This window comes from Lontra canadensis, unplaced genomic scaffold, assembly GCF_010015895.1.
Source record: "Lontra canadensis isolate GAN:19392208 unplaced genomic scaffold, GSC_riverotter_1.0 scaffold12, whole genome shotgun sequence".
Classification (NCBI taxonomy): domain Eukaryota; kingdom Metazoa; phylum Chordata; class Mammalia; order Carnivora; family Mustelidae; genus Lontra; species Lontra canadensis.
In genome coordinates, this window is record NW_022631006.1 from 7,838,094 (window position 1) to 7,857,497 (window position 19,404).

The 19,404-nt window shown below is 38.5% G+C and overlaps 1 gene segment (V, D, J or C); it reads right to left on the reverse strand.

Moving 5' to 3' along the window:
• Positions 1–7,041: 7,041 nt before the first annotated feature.
• LOC116867369 lies at positions 7,042–8,561 on the reverse strand. The segment is given in 3 exon segments: positions 7,042–7,132; positions 8,037–8,322; positions 8,510–8,561. Coding segments are annotated over 3 exon segments (429 nt in total).
• Between the last annotated feature and the right edge of the window lie 10,843 nt (positions 8,562–19,404).

Consider the following 19,404-nt stretch of genomic DNA (forward strand, 5'->3'; position numbering starts at 1 on the left):
TTACATTAGATTTAAGAAGAGAGCAAACCAAACATTAGTAAGAAATTATCTGGGTACAGAATTATCAATTTCACTATTTATATTTTACATATTTTCTGTGTTTAGCATGTAATGTTTTATAACAAGGAAAAAGTGACATTTGTAACATTTGAAAGATCAGAATTAAAAGTTTATCCATAATAGGCTGTGCTAATGTATTAAAAATTATTTGTATGACAGGGTTCTGAATAGCAAATGTAAAGTCATCTTTAAAACCCAGATTTCAGGGACGCCTGGGTGGCTCAGTTGGTTAAGCAGCTGCCTTCAGCTCAGGTCAGGATCCCGGCGTCCTGGGATCGAGTCCCACATCGGGCTCCTTGCTCATCAGGGAGCCTGCCTGCTTCTCCGTCTGCCTCTCTGCCTGCCATTCTGTATGCCTGTGCTTGCTCTCTCTCCCTCTCTGACAAATAAATAAAATCTTAAAAAAAAAAAAACCCAGATTTCACAATAAAACATTACTAACTGCCTTCAAGAATCCATTAAGCATCAGTCATCTAACAAAATGCTCTAACTCTGTCCAGGTCATCATTAAATTACTTTTCCTCTTATAAGCTTTTAATGTCTAATATGTTAGCTTCCACTTGTGGTTAAACAACAGCACAAAAGCTATCCTTGAAGGTCTATGTCAAAGGATAGGAGGCTGCCCCAGTCCCAGGTTTGAGTGCAGGCAGCAGGTGCCTGGGAAGCAATGTGTGCTTGCTGCGCAGAAATACACAGCTGAGTCTTCAGGTTGGGTGTCTCTGATGTGCAGGGAGAAAAGTTTGACCATCCTATTCAATAAAACAGTGAGTCTTTGGTCTTCTTTTGTGGCCACAGCTGAAAGAATGTATGTAAGGAGCAGGGGACCTTTTCCAAGTTCTTGCTTATACCAAGGGAAGAATTCTGAGTTACTGTCTGAATAACTGCAGCTGATAACAGAGCTGCTTCCCTCCTGGACACTCAGGGTAGAAGGATGCTGCTCCACATTCTATCCTTGGCTGAACCCTGTGCAGAAAGAAAACGTCAGAGAAAGGAGAAGAGATTCCAGGTTATTATGCTTCAGAATTCTGTTTTTCTACATTAAGTGGAGGAGACCTGAGTAAAGCCAATCTTGAGTTCTGAAGAATATCCCCTAATATACTCTGAACTCACAGTTCAGTTGCAGCCACGAGAACGTGATTAAAGCTCCCATGGATGTCTTCATGGTTCCTCCCAGTTAAGCTCAGGTTCAGAATTGCAGCCTCCAGCCAGCTCAGCTCCTTTTCTTATCAGGGCATCCCTTCTTTCCTGTAACAGAGTAACTTCCCACATTGTCTACATGCCAATAAGAAAAAGACTCTGCTGCTGCCATAGTCTAGTCCATCAGATGCACTAAAATGAACCCTCTACCTGTTGGGCATCAGCACAGGTGCACTGCCATCTTGTGGTCACATCTCTACTGAACTCGCTGGGGAAATGCTTTTCTCTTAGCCTGTGCCTCTGAGGGACTCACAAGCATCAGGGCAGCAATCAGTAAAGCAAATTAATCAAATTTTAATCAGGAATGGATCTGGATTTGTCAAATGTCTTTTCAGTACCTATTGAGATCCCATCCCAAATTGCTTATTGGCTTCTTGTCAATCTCTTTAATATTATTGATAAATTGTCACAATAAAATATAAAGAATAATGAAACATAGCTCCCAAGTATCAAGAATTTTGTGTCGGAGCTAATAGCTTAGAACACAGAGCAGGATGATATCAAAAACCCGTTCTCAGTTTTTACCACCATTAATTGTCAGAGAAAATACTCATTCATTGCATCTGTGACAGAAGTGGGTGGGTGGCACTTACCATAGCAATTCTGTATGTAATGGATCATGAACACAATGTAAGGTTGAGAATCATGTATCATCACACTCTATATGCTGCTCTTTCACTGAAGGTAAAAATAAATCATGTTATGATAAGAAAGCAACTGTTTACAAAGAAATGGGAAGAGTTTCCATGCTCATGGATTGGAAGAACAAATATTGTGAAAATGTCTACACTTCCCAGAGAAAGCTATACAGTCAATGCAATCACTAACAAAATACCATCACCATTTTCACGAAGCTGGAATAAACAATCCTAAAATTTGTATGGCACCAGAAAAGACCTGTAATAGCCAAAGAAAAGTTGAACAAGAAAACCAAAACTGAGAGCATCAAAATTCCTGACCTCAAGCTCTGTTACAAAGCTCTAATCATCAAGACAGTATGGTACTGGCACAAAAACAGACACATAGATCAATGGAACAGAATAGAAAGCCCAGAAATAGAACCTCAACTCTATGGTCAACTAACTTTTGACAAAGCAGGAAAGAACATCCAATGGAAAAAAGACAGTCTTTCAACAAATGGTGTTGGGAAAATTGGGCAGCCATACACAGAAAAATGAAACTGGACAATTTCCTTACCCTACACACAAAAATAGACACAACATGGATGAAAAACCTAAATTTGAGACAGGAATCCATCAAAATCCTTGAGGAGAACACAGGCAGCAATCTCTTTGACCTCAGCCCAGAAAATTCTGACTAGACAAGTCTCTAAAGGCAAGGGAAGCAAGGGCAAAAATGAACTATTGGGACTTCATCAAGATGAAAAGCTTTTGCACAGTGAAAGAAACAGTCAACAAAACCAAAAGGCAACCTACAGAATGGGGGAAGACTTTTGCAAATGACATATCAAATAAAGGGTTAGTATTCAAAATCTATAAAGAACTTATCGAACACAACAACCAAGAACATATAATCCAGTCAAGAAATGGACAGAAGACATGAACAGAAATTTCTCCAAAGAAGAGATACAAATGGCCAACAGACACTCAAAAAAATGCTCACCATCACTCAGCATCAGGGAAATACAAATCAAAACCACAATGAGATAGCATCTCACACCAGTCAGAATGGCTAAAATTAACAAGTCAGGAAATGACAGATGTTGGCAAAGATGCACAGAAAGGGAATCCTCCTATACTGCTGGTAGGAATGCAAGCTGGTGCAGCCACTCTGGAAAACAGAGGTTCCTCAAATAGTTGAAAATAGAGATACCCTATTACCCAGCAATTGCACTCCTAGGTATTTACCCCAAAGATACAAATGTAGTGATCCGAAGGGGCACCTGCACCCCAATGTTTATAGCAGCAATGTCCACAACAGGCAAACTATAGAAAGAATCTAGATGTCCATCAACAGATGAATGAATGATGAAGAGGTGGTGCATATATGCAATGTAATACTATGCAACCATCAAAAAAATGAAATCTTGCATTTGTGATGAGGTGGATGGAAATTTTCAGGTTATTTTTATCCCTTTAGAGGTACTTTCCCACTTTAATGGTAAAATATTATGTGTTTCTGATTATTCTGATTTTGTTCTCTTACTAATAAAATAACTTGCATGGGTATGGCCTTTATTTGACACAATACCCACCCTATTGCTATAGTTCAGCTCTGCACAGATGTTGTGAATGCTACAAGTGTAAGAATTTTTGGATATGTTATTTCATATCAATTCCTGGAAAAGCCAAATAATAATCATACTCTAATGGGTATGGCTAGAATGAACCTTCGTTAATGAAATTACTCTCAAAATATGAGAAAGTATCTATTGATAAAAATTTAGAATGGAGTTTGTATACAGAACTTGTATACAGAACATGACTCCACTTGATTATATGAGATGATCCAAACTTCAACACCAATTCTGCATTATCAATTGCTAAATATATTTTATAGAACTATAAATCAACTGTCTAAAGTAATTCAAACACTTGAAATGATGAACTATTCCTATGAAAATAACTTCAAAGTTCAAAACCTCAGGGGTAGGAAGCACTGAGACAGGTGACAAGGGTGAGGTCATACCTGTGCCCTGTGGCATGTGCTTCCTCCCACCAAGGCACACAGTACTCAAAAGACTATGGGTTGTATGCTCCCATCATTCTGACCTTTTTAAAAACACACAATAAGAATAGACCAATGTTTGCAAGGAGTGGGGAATATGGAAATGTGAGATAGCATTAGACTAGCTCAAGGGAGTTATGGGGGGTAATGATACTATTCTGTGTCATGATCTTGTATCATTACATGATCTATACAATGTACAAAAATTCAAAATTCACAGAACTGCACAACAAAAATAGTCCATTTTCCTAATAATTATTTTAAAATAAAAAATTCAAACACTGAGATCAAAATGGCAAAATAGAAATTTTCTACCATCTCCACCCCTCCCCAAGACTACTGATTTTCAAAATCATACATTAAACTAAAAAGAGTACCTATGAAAAAGTCCAGCAGAGAACACATAGAACACTGTGGAACAACAACAACAAAAAATATGATTTTGACATATTAAGGATGGCACGAAGAACAATTTCACTATCCTTCTTCACCCCTGCACATGGCACAGCTCCCAACCAAGAGGAACCTTCCAGCCTGTGATTTCCCCATAGAGGGACGTGGGAATATGTGAGTGAACATATGCTGCTCCAGGTCTGGAGGATGCTCCCAAAGAGGGACCTCTTTCTAGCCCCATCCAGAATACTTGACCTGTACTGCCACTAGGGAGTGGGGTCCTCCTAGCAGAACAGCACCCAGGGCTCTTGGAGGGCAGTAAAACAGCATGGACCCTACACACCATGGCACAGCCTCCTTTAGGAATCTGCCCGTGACCCACTGGAGATGGCCTGCCTGCAAACCCTCACAAATGGTCCATGAGCACACATAACACTCAGTCTCTCACCCACACATCATCCCACCCTGTGGCCTCCCACCAGTGCACACAGGATAGGAGGCAGGGGAATGAATGCTAAAGAGGAAATTAGGAAACCCAGTGTCTTTCTCCTCCAGCTCATTCACTACCTAATTTTTCCATACAGTCATCTTGGAAACAGTCAAGATGTGTAAAATAAAGTTAGATTCAAGAATTTCTAAGGACCCTTCTAGCTCTTAAATTCTTCTCTGCTATATAACAAAGCAAATATTTATTGGTGACTGGTTGTGTGCAATGTGGACTGGTGTTATATTGGGTGAAATTGCCTGCATCATGGAACCCCAGGACCATTTTCATGACCACATGTGATCTAGTGGGTCTGAGGTTGATCCTAACCCACCCCGAGGGCTCTTCAGCAGGATGAGATGAGATGAGATCCTACTTGGGTTTTCGTTTCTTCTCTGAGATCACTATCTGGGTTTTCATTTCTTCTCTGAGATCACTAATGTATCAAGGAGAAATAAATCCAAATTAACATTGAATAAAATGGGAATTTATTCACTGAGTGGAGTCCTTTAGAGGCACTGAGATGAGGGTGCACTATGACCTGAGCCATAGGTAAGCAGGAAGTTCTTTAGGAATTTCAATTTCTTACAAATATCTTTTACATATAACTTATGTACTGTATGAAAAAAGAAAGAATCTCTGCAGTTGAGACAACCTAGGGGAGGTGGATTAGCTGACTAATATAGAAAGTGAGATGCACTTTTTAAAACAGCCTAATTGTTTTATGGATTCTGGCTTTCTCTTTGAATCCTTAGTTCAGAGTTTCAAAATTTCCAACCAGGGACACCTCTACAATTTTTGAGATCATCTCAAAATGAAAACTTGGGAACATAATTCAAAAATTAGGTTAAAATATATCATTAGGTAATGTTTCTAGGGGAGTCATTTATCTAAAATGCTTTAACTCTTCATTCATATTATTTTCATGTCTCCCAATTTAATTTTTTAAAGATTTTCTTCTTTTCAACCATCACAACCAGGTTCAAAGAAAAAGGAGGACATTGTGCTGAGGTATCCTGTATACCTTCTGACCCCACACAGGTATCACCTTCCCATTATCACCTTTCCCATGACCTTTTCACAGTGGAAGACCCTATGCTGCCACATCATGTGACCCAAAGCCCACAGTTTATCTAGAGTTCATTCTTGCTGTTGTAGGTTCTATGGGTTTGAACAAATGTGTAAAATATGTATCCACCATTGCAGTATCATAGAGAGTAAGTCATTACATTAAACATGCTCTGAACTATACTGATACCTCTTGTCCCCCTCAACCCTTGGCAACAACAATCTTTTACTCCCTCCAGAGTTTTGTCTTTTCCAGAAAGCCATAGAGTCTAAATCATACCTTGTAGCCTTTTCAGATGGGTTGTTTTTACTTAGTAAAATGCATACAACTTTCGCCTATCTCTTCATGGCTTCATACCTCATTTCTTTCTTGCACCAAATCATATTCCATTGTTTGGATGTACCACAATTTACTTATTCATTCACTTATTGAAAGACATGTTGCTTACTTCCAAGGTTGGTAATTATGAATAAAACCTCTATAAAACACCTGTGTACAAGTCTGTGTGTACACATAACTTTTCAAACCCTTTGGATAAATACAATGGAAGGCCATTGCTGGACAATATGGTAAGAGTATGTTTAGGTCTGTAAAAAACTGCCAAACTGCCTTTTTCAAATGTCCAGATATACACTTTCAATTTGTAGTAATTTCCCAACAATACTTACTTCACCCTTGGCTGCATGTCAAAGCCCCAGCTAGTCCAAAGCAGGCACAGACACCACAGGTGGCCCTGCCAACTGTCAGCTCACACACAGCCTGCTGTGAACCAGAACCTGAGTCTGCATGTGTTCCTGTCTGAGTCCTGCTGCCTACATATCTCTCTGCTCAGGCGCTTGTTCTTCCTACTTATGGAACTCACTTTTAAAAGTCAGGTACAAAGATAAAACTAGTATTAGTTTCAAGACAACGAGAGCACAGCATTTAACCACCTTGGGAGAGTCGGGGGCTGTGTAACTGCGCAGGTCCCATGATCCAGAAGCTGACTCTGCTCCTAGCTTCTAGTAGTCTGACCACTTACCTTCATCTGAATTTTCAGGGGCACAAGCCTCCCTATCAATGCCCTTTCATCAACATAAAAATCAATGCAGGCTGGAACTCAGTATGTGCTGGAATCTTCCACATGCAAGTTTCAACTTTGGGGTTGGGGTCAACAGTCTTTGTCCATGGCGACAATGAGAAGGGTTCTTTTATTGTTGTCCTGGAGGATTTCTGCTCCCTTTTCCAAACTGGGAATGATGCTGCAAGATCATGAAAAAAGAGTCATTCAAAATGAAAGGAAGAGCAGTGATATTCATGGAACAGAATGAATATTTCCATGAGCTTGACCACAAAAGGTGCTATTTAGAAATGACTTAAATGGCTATTTCTGTCAGCGGTGTGATAACATATTGTACAAATTGATCAATAGAAATCATTGAGATTTTGTGATTCTGTAGGGTCTTCTGTATCGGTACTCAGAGGATAAGCATTTGTGTCATCTCAGATTCACCAACTGTGGAATAATATGAGTTCCACCAAGTCACTTGTGCTCTAAAATCCTCCCTTTATTCATGCATAAAATGAAAGTACTTATTTATAGGGTCTTATCTTACTGATAAAGAAAATAAATGTAATAAGATAAGTAGAGTGAGTGACCCTCTAAGGAATTATTTTATTACATTTCTATTTCCAGTTGTAAAAAAAAAAAGCTGAATAGACTTGTAAAAACATTCTACATGGTCTCTTTACATTTCACTGAAAAATAACCTACAGGAAACATAAAAATTATGTCAAGTCTTTTGTTTGTTCATGACCATTTATTTTTTGAGGGTTTTCCATTTAAGTAATTTATATATAATTTATATGGTAGCCGCAAGGACATCTGTCTTCCCAGGGTACTGGATATGGGCATCTCTGTCACTTGCTCCAAAGGTTCCATGGTAGAGCTTTTTTTACCTGCAAAGAGCTTTTTGGAAGAAAAAGAGCAAGAAAAACAAGTGAAATGAGAGCACTGGTAGGTTTAATTTTAGGAGGGAAAAGACAATGTTACATAAATCTGAAAATGTCCAAAGGCTGCATGGGAACAAGGGCCTGCCTCGAGGAAGGGCGGGTCTGCAGGCCCAGCTGCAGTTTGGGTGCAGGCTGCAGATCACCAGAGAGCACTGTGCCTCCACAGCACACAGGTAGGTGGCTGAGTCTTCCAGTTGGGAAGCCGTGATGTGGAGGGTGCTGGACTGCTCCTTAGTATTCACTGTGCAGTTTAACCTCCCACTGTGCTGCATCCCTGAAGCTATGTAAAACAGCCGGATGAGGCTGCTGCCCTTGGGGTGCTGTCGGAACCACTGCACACTGTATGGACTGCTAGAAAAATTGCACTTCAGAATAGAGCTGGCTCCCTCCTGGAGGCTCAGGACTGAAGGGCTCTGCTCCACCGTCATCCCTCTCACCCCTGTGTGGAAAGAAGGAAACAAACACAAATGATGTCACTGGAGAGTCACTGATGCAGTTTGAAAATGTGTAAAATATCCTAAGACACACCCCTGAGGATATAGGACTCTAGGAGCTCAGTGTCAGCTCCTCCCATCACTGTGGGTTGTGGACCACTCCCCAGCCCCTTCTGGAACGTCCCCACTCACAACAAATCTGGAGCCACAGGATTCCCAGCAGAGCTCCCCAGGGTGTCCTCATGATACCTTGTCTAGTTAATAAGGTGCCTTCACCCCTACTGTGTAGAGTGTAGTCTTGGGTCCAGAGGAATTGTGTTCTTAGAGTCAATCCTTCCCACCAGAATCACTGAGCACCAATCGCACCTCAGCCCTGTCATTCATAGAACTTGAGACTCCACCCACAGTGGCCCAATAACACTGCACCGGAATCTCTCCCAAACTGTGCTTGCGGGCAGTGCAGGCAGGTAGGAGGAATATTTCCAATATAGGAGTATGTAAGGTTTTTTTTTTTCTTAAAACACTTTATGTAAGAAAAGTGCGGGTTAGTTTCTGAAGAAAGGTGAATGATTCTTCTAGAAGATGCAGATCCTATGGGATTACCAGAACCTTGAAAAATCATAGGGAAGAATGACTCCATTCCTCAAACTGCATAGTTTGACAGACAATGTGAGCATTCAGTTATGTAAAAATGCTGATAAAGGAAAACTATCTGATAGCATCCACTCAGTATTGCAGAAGTAAATACAATTTATCAAAAGAGTTCTAGAAACAAAGACAGACAGTCACCACCTGTAAAGAAAATGATTCCTACCAGAATGTGGTCAGTGAAAGATAGGATGTGGTACTTAATGTCCTCTCTGATATAATTTCCACCTCTCCAATTCTCCTGTGCTACTGCTAGACACCATGCTCACCCACAGAGCACAGTTTGAACAGCCCCACGTTGCTGGCCAAAGTCAATATTGTCCTCTCCCTTTCCTTTTCTTTTTGTTCCTTATTGTTTCCTCTCTTCCCTTCATTTTTGTTTCCCTCCACTCTCAGCACATGAGAAGGTAGGATATGTGGGTATTGAAATAGTTTCAAGGCCAGTAAATTTGGCTGATTTTATTCATAACAATTGACAGCAGAAAATGGAATATTTTCTGTTGAGTTTCCATACTCACAATGCCCAGAAATATTCCTATCCTGGTACCTGTGAAGAATTATCTGCGTAATGGGTTTCTAGAGACATGGCCTCCAGATGTCTGAACTTGATATGCAATGGCATAACTGAAAACCTCAGAGGGTTTTTACCAAAACAAAAACAAAAACAAAAACAAAAACAAAAACAAAAACAAAAACCCTGTCCTCTCTCTTCCCTATCTATAAGTGCACTGTTATCTATAAGTGGACTGGCTCACATGATTTCTGTTCTCTGTAACTATTCAACCTTCCAACCAACACGGTCTGTTTCTCCTGAGGGCTATAGTGCCCCCTAGAGGATGAAGCTGGTGGCAAAGACCACTTAGAAGGAGCCACTCAGCAATCCCCAGACCCATTCATTCCAGTGTTCTTGGTGAAGGAAATGCAGATGGTCAGAAAAGAAGATAACTGCTTAATTTGAGTGGGAATTACAGGTAAACCAAATGCTAGTTTTAAAATTGAATTGCATGGAGATTGAGATCAGAAAATAATTTGGTAAATTTCATCTTGTGCTATTTATTTTATTTCTTTACCTGAGTTCAAAAGAAATCAACAAATATTCATGGAGCATTTTCAAAGGAGTAATTTCCTAGATGCTCAGAATATATAAAGTGTAATAGAATATTCTTCAGCTATAAAAAATGAAATTCTGCCATTTGCAATGGCATGGATGGAGCTAGAGAATATAACTCTGAGGGAAATAAGTCAGTCAGAGAAAGACAACTACCATGTGATGTCACTCTAGTGGAATTAAAGAAACAAACCAAACAAGCAAGGGGGAAAAATAAGACAAAAATAAATCAATTATACAACTCAATTAAACAGAACTAACTGATGGTTACCAGATGGATAGGGTTGGGAGATGGGTTCAATAGGTGAGGGGATGAAGGAGTGCCCTTTTCCTGATGAGCACGGGTGATCTGTGGAAGTTTTGCATCACTATATATACACCTGAAACTAATATAACGTTGTATGTTAACTAACCAGAAATAAAATTAAAACAATATATATATAAATAAAATATACAAAAGAGGAACACATATTAGTTTACCATCTACAGGGGAAGACAAAAATATATATAATTATAATAGAGTCAAAGAATAGGACACTAAGTGAAGTGAAAAATAAAAACTATGTGACCCCAGAGAAATATGTATAGTTTAGTTCGATGGACATAATGTTGTGAAAAAGGTGGTTATCTCTCCTTTCCTCTTGTTGGTGACAAGAAGGGAGGAGAATACAGATGAACCTTTTTGATGGCCTTTATGATTCTCATTACTTTTACAATAGGAGAAATTTGTGAATATGTGAATTATTAAAAGTAATAAAACATTACCCATAGAGTAAAATCCTTTTTGACTATCACTCTCAATTCTGACCCTTTCATCACTTATTACCTTATTTCTTTGTCCATCTTGGCAATTTGGGGTTGATGCTTCCAGATGTTTTACTATGTTTTACTAGATTTGAATCAACAGAAAATATACAGCATTTTATTTAGACTTTTTTAAAATATAAATATATATTTGGGTATACCTTTCTTGTTTATAACCTCAATAGTAAATCTTGTAGGTCTTATTATATTAACCCATATACATCCTTTGTTCCTTTACATTCCATATTGAGGATATACTTCCATTTATACATCCTTTCCTCTATTGAATAAAGGCTAAGACAACTTACTTAACCTAGGAAATACTACACTACAATAAACTTTATAAGCATTCCTCATATGAGCACATGTTTTTCTAGGAACAGAGACTAGGAGGAAATCAAGGAATAAGCCCTGAGGCTGGCAGGTGAAAATTACTCCATGTGGAGGAAAGTCAGGGACAAAGGGCTTGAAGAAGAATGAAGAGAATTCATGTTCTGATTATTGTGTTGGAAGATTTTCTATGTTTTTCTTAATGTGCATTAAAACTGGAGTTTATCAGCTCATTTGATAAACTCTTTCTGAAATTCTGTCCTGATATAGAGATATGTATACAATCAGGCACTGAGGTTTTCTAAATATACTAAATCAGCAGGAGAAAAAGCACACCCAAGGAGAAGTCACGGTATATACAAGGAAAACATATTACAGAATAAAATTAGACAGAGAAAAAATGTACACACTTGCACATGTACACACACAAACAGTTTGAGGATATTGTCAATGAAACAGAAAGGTACTTTCCTTTTCCCAAATCAGCAGAAAAAAAAGAGAAAATTCTAAAAGTGCAACAAAAAAGGAAAGAGAAGAAAGAAGCAAAAGCATATGGAGCAAAATCAAAATATTAGAAATAAGTTCAAATATATCAGTAATCAAAACATAGATAAAAAGAAATCAAAAAGAAAAGAAATCAAAACTTAAACCTATTGACCATATAAACAATGGAATATTACACAGCCATCAAAAAATTTGAAATCTTGGGGCACCTGGGTGGCTCAGTGGGTTATACCTCTGCCTTCGGCTCAGGTCATTATCTCAGGGTCCTGGGATCAAGCCCTGCATCAGGCTTTCTGCTCAGCAGGGAGCCTGCTTCTTCCTCTCTCTCTGCCTGCCTCTCTGCCTACTTGTGATCTCTGTCTGTCAAATAAAAAAATAAATCTTTGAAGAAAAAAAAATTTGAAATCTTGCCATTTGCAACAACATGGTTGGAACTAGAAGGTATTATGCTAAATGAAATAAGTCAATCAGAGAAAGACAATTATCTTATGATCTCACTGATATGAGGAATATAAGAAACAAGGCAAAGAATAATCAGGGAAGAGAGGAAAAGATAAAACAAGATGAAGCCAGAGAGGGAGACAAACCATAAGAGACTCATAATCATAGAAAACAAACTGAGGGTTGCTGGAGGGGAGTGGGGTGGAGAGATGGGGTAACTGGGTGACAGGCATCAAAGAAGCCACATGATGTAATGAGCACTGGGTGTTATATAAGACTGATGAATCACTGACCTGTACCTCTGAAACTAATAATAATTATATGTTAATTAATTGAATTTAAATAGTTTAAAAATAAAATATAAAATAAAATGTTGGTACTAGCCACAAATTGAAGGTGGCAGAAAAAAAGCATATACTTTAAATGTGTAATTTTCTAGTTCCTTTTTAATGATGACTATCTCAATGTATTTGTCTCTACGTTTACAATAAATTCCCTGGTACCATCCATACTTTAAAGATAAAAAAAAAATTGAATGCTATTTTCAAAAACACAAAATGCAGGTGTGGTTGAGGATGTGAAGAGATGGGAACAGTTGGTCACTGTTGGAGGCAATGCACAATGCTGTAACCATGGAAACAGTATAGAAGTTCTTCAAAAAGTATAAAATAGAACTACCATATGATCCAGTAATCCCACTTCTGAGTATTTATCAAAAAGATTTGAAATCAACACACAAATGTTTATAGCACCTTTATTCATAATTGCCAAAACATGAAAGCAACCAAGACATCCTGCAGTAGAAGAAAGGGTAAGTAAAATATGGTACAGCCACACAAGGGAATCTTATTCAGTGCTGAAAAGAAGTGAGCTATCAAGCCATGGAAAGACATGGAGAAATGTATGGGTGTATTTTCCTCTTTTTTTTTTTTTAAGATTTTATTTGTTTATTTGACAGAGAGAGCAAGCACAAGCAAGCACAGGGAGCAGCAGGCAGAGGGAAGTGAGAAGCAGGCTTCCTGCTGAGCAGAGATTCCCCACCCCCCTACCTGGGACTCGATCTCAGGCCTCTGGGATGATGAGCTGAGCTGAAGGCAGATGGTTAATCCACTGAGCTACCTAGGGGCCCTACATGCGTACTTCAAAGCGAAAGAAGCTAATCTGGAAAGGCTGCATTCTGTTTGACACCCAAGATAGGACATTCTGGAAGAGGAAAACTATGCAGACAATAAAAAGACCAGTGGTTGCCAGGGATTAGAGGCAGGAACAGAAGAACATCTTTAAGTAAAGGAAAGTTGAACTGGTGAGCAAAAATCAAAAAGCTCTGTAATGCACAATATTTGGAGAAAATGTTTTATGTCCTCTTCTCAATTCCTCAAAGACCAAAATCCCATTTTCTGCTGGGTTTAGAAGATGATCATTGTTTCTTATAGGGTCGTGGATGCATAGCTGTTCTGTGACTTGGAAAATTGCCTCACTGGGTCCACATATTTTACTTCCCTCCTCCTCAATACCTTCAATATATGCAAACACATGCACGCACCCACCCATGCACCAACGTGGGCAATAACATCTTCCTCAATTACCCAAAATCATGTGGTGCTTCTTTTCCCTGACCCTTACCAGAGGGCACAGCACACACTGAGGTGCTTTCACAGTAGGCCCCGGTGTCTTATCTAGTCTTTCCTGCAAGGGTGCCCCGATCCATAAAGAGCCTATTTTCTAAAAGTGGTTGATGTCACTGTCTGCTGATAGCTTCTTTCCTGTTTCTCTTTGTTTTTTGTGGCTTTCTGTCCTTTGGAGTATCTTCACTATCTTTTTAAAAGAGTTTTAGAGAAATCAAGAGATAAATGGTATTATTAATCTACAATGTTTTTTTTTTTCTTACAGATTTTAAGTACTCTCAACACACAACATGGGTCTTAAATTTACAACTTTGAGATCCAGAGTTCCAGCTCTACCCACAGAGCCAGTCAGGCACCCCTAGTCTACAATGTTTATCTAAAAGCCTGAGAAAATTTCTATTGCATACCCTCTTGGATTGTTTAAAGTACATTTTCATATGCTTTTATATTTATAGAGGTATGAAGAAAAGTTTATATTTTAAACCAATTACATAAAAAATTAATTTAAACCAAGAATATATGACTAATATATAAGGAAAGGGACACATCTTCTGTAAAACCCTGTAAACATTTATCTCTAAACACATAGATGGAAACTTAGCCCAAGCTATATCCTGGAGGCCACTCTCCAGAGATTCATATCAAGGAGGTTCATGAGTCCAGAGCCAACATGGATACACTTTCCCAAATGCAGAGGGAAGTAAGAAATTCTGGCCTGGATACTGTTTGGGTTCACATGTCCCTTCGCTTCCCCTCCACCTTCCAAATTACATTGTCAGTCCTGTCACATAACTATACTAGAAAGGAATTTGGGACATACCCCTGCAAAGTTGTATTCAGATATGCAGGGGAAACCCCAAATAGGTTAGAATGATAATGGTTGAAAATAAACATGGGGCACCAAGATGGCTCACCTGGTAGAGCTTTAGGATCTTGGTTATGACTAGGGTCATGATCTCAGAATCAGAGCCCTACATGGGCCTCTGCCTTCATTCGAAGTCTGCTTTCTCTGTGTCTCTCTCTTACTCTCTATCACTCTATCATTCTCTCTAAAAAAAATAAATAAAATCTTTTTTAAAAAGGAAAATAAAGAGTATAGTACATGGATGCAGAAAGTCATTATCTGTAACTTTAATTTTTTAAATAGTTTATTTTTTTGTATTTGTCAGAGAGAGAGAGAGACAGGGCACAAGCAGGGGGAGCAGGATGCAGAGGGAGAAGCAGACTCCCTGCTGAGCAAGGAGCCTCATGCAGGACTCAATCCCTGGACCCTGGGATCATGACATGAGCCAAAAGCAGACGCTTAACCGACTGAGCCACCCAGGCATCCCTATCCTTAACTTTAGAAAAAACATTCAGGCCAATGAAAACCTACAGGAGAAATATTTTACACTCTGTGTCACACGGAGGACTTGCACGTCATTGAGGGAAGATACTGCATAGTAAATATGGATACTTAATGGCTTTTATTAATGCATATTTTACATTAAAATAAACTGCACCAATTAGACAATTCTATATAATTTGACATTTGTATTTGTATAGCACTCACCACATTCGAGATAATGAACATATGCATCACCCCAAAAGTTTCCTCATGTCTCTTTGCAACCCCTCTCTCAACCCTCACCACTCCCATTTCCAGGGAATGCTTCTGTCATGCTTTAGTATGCATAACTTATAATTTTGAATTATGGGATTATATTTACTCTCTTATCTGGCACTTCACAATATAATTATTTTAAAATTCTTCCATAGTCATAACTATCAAGAGTTTGTTTCTTTCTGTTGCTGTGTAGTATTTCAGCGTATGCCTATAAAACAGTTGGTCTATTCACCTGTTGCTGGCCATATGGAGTAGTCCCAGTGGGTTCATACAAACAAAACTGCTATGAACATTAGCATATATGATCTTTTTATAGACCTATTCTTTCATTTCCCCTGGGGCTATATCTGGGAGTAGAATGGATGGATCACATAGTAGATGTACACTTGACTTTCTTAAACCAATTTGTTCTAGTAGTTTCTTTCATTCTGTTTTGTAGATTCCCTTGCATTTTCTGCACAGATATGATTTCTGGTAATAAAGAGAAGTTCACTTCTTCCCTTCTAAACTGTATGGCTTTTGTTTCTTCTCCTTGCCTTATTACATTGGCTTGAACCTCTACTTCAATATTAAATACAAGTGGCGGAACCAAAACTTTTGCCTTACTTCTGAAACCAAGGAGAAAGCACTTAAGCTTTCACCATAAAGTGTGACATTTGATGTAGACTTTTTGTTAAGCCCTTTTTTAAGGTGAGGAAATTCCCTTCAATTTTGTGTAATTTGCTGGGAGTTTTAAGCAGGAATGGATCTGAATTTTGTCAAATGCTTTTTCTGTACCTATTAAGATTATCCTCCTAGAGCACCTGGGTGGCTCAGTTGATTAAGCGACTCCCTTTGGCTCAGGTCATGATCCAGGAGTTCCGGGATCGAGTCCCACATCAGTTTCCCGGGTCCCTGGGGATTCTGCTTTTCCCTGACCTTCTCTGCTCTCATGCCCTCTCTCACTTTCTCTTTCTCAAGTAAATAAATAAAATTTCTAAAAAAAAAAAGATTATCCTCCTAAATTGCTCATCTGCTACTTGTCAATCTCTCTGGGTATATTATTGATAAATTGTCACAACAAAATACTAATAATACTACTAATAATAAATTTATTGCTAATAATAAATTTACAATAATAAATCTACAAATAATGAAACAAAGCTCAAAAGTATCAAGAAAGTTCATGGCAAAGCTAATAGACTACAACACAGAGCTGGGATAGCAAAAGCCTCTTCCCTCTTTTTGACAGTATAGATTGTCAAATTTCAGAGAAAGACTAGCAGGTAGCAAAAGACTTCTTCCTAAGCCTTTGAAATATTTTAAGAGAGTCTTTTACAGATTCTTCATTTATGCAAATGGAACTACTAAAAAACAATTAAATAATTGCAGATTTGGATCTTTTACCAAATGAGGAAAGAAATAATGGATACTCAAACTGCTATCCAGGAGCTGACCAGTGGGTAGTTGCTTCATCATTCCATCCAGACCAGTTATTCATATGCGAAAGAAGCAATGCACTGTAGCAAGAGTGACAAACCCCTCTAGGATTTTGTGATCCACCAATATACTAGAGTTCCATTCATGACTAGTGATCACTCTGTTTTTCTGTTCCTTGAAACTTGTTTGTGATAATGAAGTCTAGAGCATAATTTTTCCAAATAACCAATATAAATGTGTCTAAATTTTTTAAAATAGAATTACCTTATGACCCAGCAATCCACTTCTGATATAACTCAAAAATTGAAAGAATTTGGATATTACTGTAAATCTTGAGATGTTTTTGAATTCCAGTTTCTACCAAAAAGTGGAAGCAACCCAAAAGTCCATCAACACATAGAAAACATGGATAAATAAAATGGTATATTACATACACAGGAATATTGTTCAACCTTAAAAAGTAAAGAAATTCTGACACATGATGCAAGTGGATGCATCATGGGGACAGTACGTCAAATGGAATTTTGAAAAATGACCAATACTGCATAATTCCACTTTTATGAGAGCTAAAGAGCTTATGCTCAAGGAAGGAGAATGCAGAATAGTAGTTGTGAAGGAGTGGAGGAATGGAATAAAGGAGAGTTATTGTTTAATGAGTACAAATATTCAGTTTTTCAAGATGACAAGATTCTAGAAATGAAAGGTGCTGCTGATTGAACAACAATGTAAGTGTATTTCATAGCACTGAACTATACACTCAAAATATTCTCAAATGGGAAAAAAGGATGTGAAAATGGTCAGATTCTATGATTAAAGAAACTTGAGGAGATCTTAAGATTTCTACTCTACAAATCTGCCCTCCAAACAAATATGAGAGGGTGTTTGATGCAAGACCAATTATCAACCATCTATTACCATTCAATTTTAAGGCCTTAGGTCATTGGGGTTAGAACTGGAAGGAGGAAAATGGAGAGAATGAAGATTTTGGAGTGTGAAACATTGATCCAAAAGGAGGCCTGGGAAATGTGCAAACTGACTTACCTGTGGAAAAGAAAATGCGCTTTTTTGTTTTTTAAATATAGACGATTTTTTAATAGCTTTTTATTACGTTATGTTAGTCACCATAGAGTACATCATTAGTTTTTGATCTAGTGTTCCATGATTCGTTGTTTGTGTATAACACCCAGTGCTCCATGTAATATGTACGCTCCTTAATACCCATCACTGGGCTCACCCATTCCCCAACCCCTCACCTCTGAAACCCTCAGTTTGTTTCCAAGAGTCCATAGTCTCTCATGGTTCGTCTCCCTCACTGATTCCCACGCCCCCTTCATTTTTCCCTTTCTTCTCCTAATGTCCTCCATGCTATTCCTTATGTTCCACAAATAAGTGAAACCAAATGATAATTGACTTTCTCTGTCTGACTTATTTCATTTAGCATAACCTCCTCCAGTTCCATCCATATCAGTGCAAATAGTAGGTATTCAGCCTTTTTGATGGTTGAGTAATAGTTCATTGAGTACTCAAGGACCATATCTTCTTTATGCATTCCTCTGTTGAAAGTCATCTTACCTCCCTCCACAGTTTGGCTATTGTGGACATTGCTGCTATGCGCATTGGGGTGCCTGTGGCCCTTCTTTTCATTACCTCTCTATCTTTGGGTTAAATGCCTAGTAGTGCAACTGCTGGGTCATAGGGTAGCTCTATTTTTAATTTCTTGTGCAACATCCACAATGTTTTCCAAAGTGGTCTCACCAACTTAAATTAAACAGAAGGGGGAGGGAGATGCTATGAGCGCTGGAACCAGGAAGGTGAAATAACAAAACAGCCTTTGGAGAAAGGTTGAAGTGAAGGGCAGGAGCTGACAAAGAGGAAAATTCGCACTCTGTCCTTCACAGTGTCCCCCTAGAGCCCCTAATTATGAGCATTTGTGGATAAGTCTGGTGGAAAGCAGGTAAACCTCCTGTATGCAAACTGAGTACAAGTATCCTAATGGTGTTAAAAAGACAAAATGAGAAAAACTACGCTATAGATCAGACTCCTTGGAAACTAAATGGGAGTACAATTGACTCACAGCACACAAACCTAATTAAAACAGCATGATGTGCATATATATACACATATGAATGTATGTGTGTATATACATACACATATGCATAAAGTGTATACACACACACACATATATCCACAGAGACATTTCATGGCCTATCTTACTCTACAATGTCTGTAACATAATATATGCTCAATTATATTTTGAGCAATAATATAAGCTCAATAAATGTTTACTGAACAAACTGATTTGAAAAATCCAACAACTAACACACATTATTGCTGACCTTGAGCCAAAGGTTTCTAAACTTCCTTAGCCAATTCTTTGGCTGAATCTAACTGCAAAATGTCAAATTATTTATTGTGGTTACTCTAGTCTTCAACAAATAATTTTAGCACAAATTTTCAGGGATTAGGAAGTGTTTAAATAATGTTAACTCTTACCAAGAGTGGTATTTTCTTAAAGTGAGGTTCTCCCTCTAAACCTGCACCTGTGCCACTTCCTGGATGGGATGGCAATTGCCCCCCTTGGGCCCTACTGCAGGGAGATGCA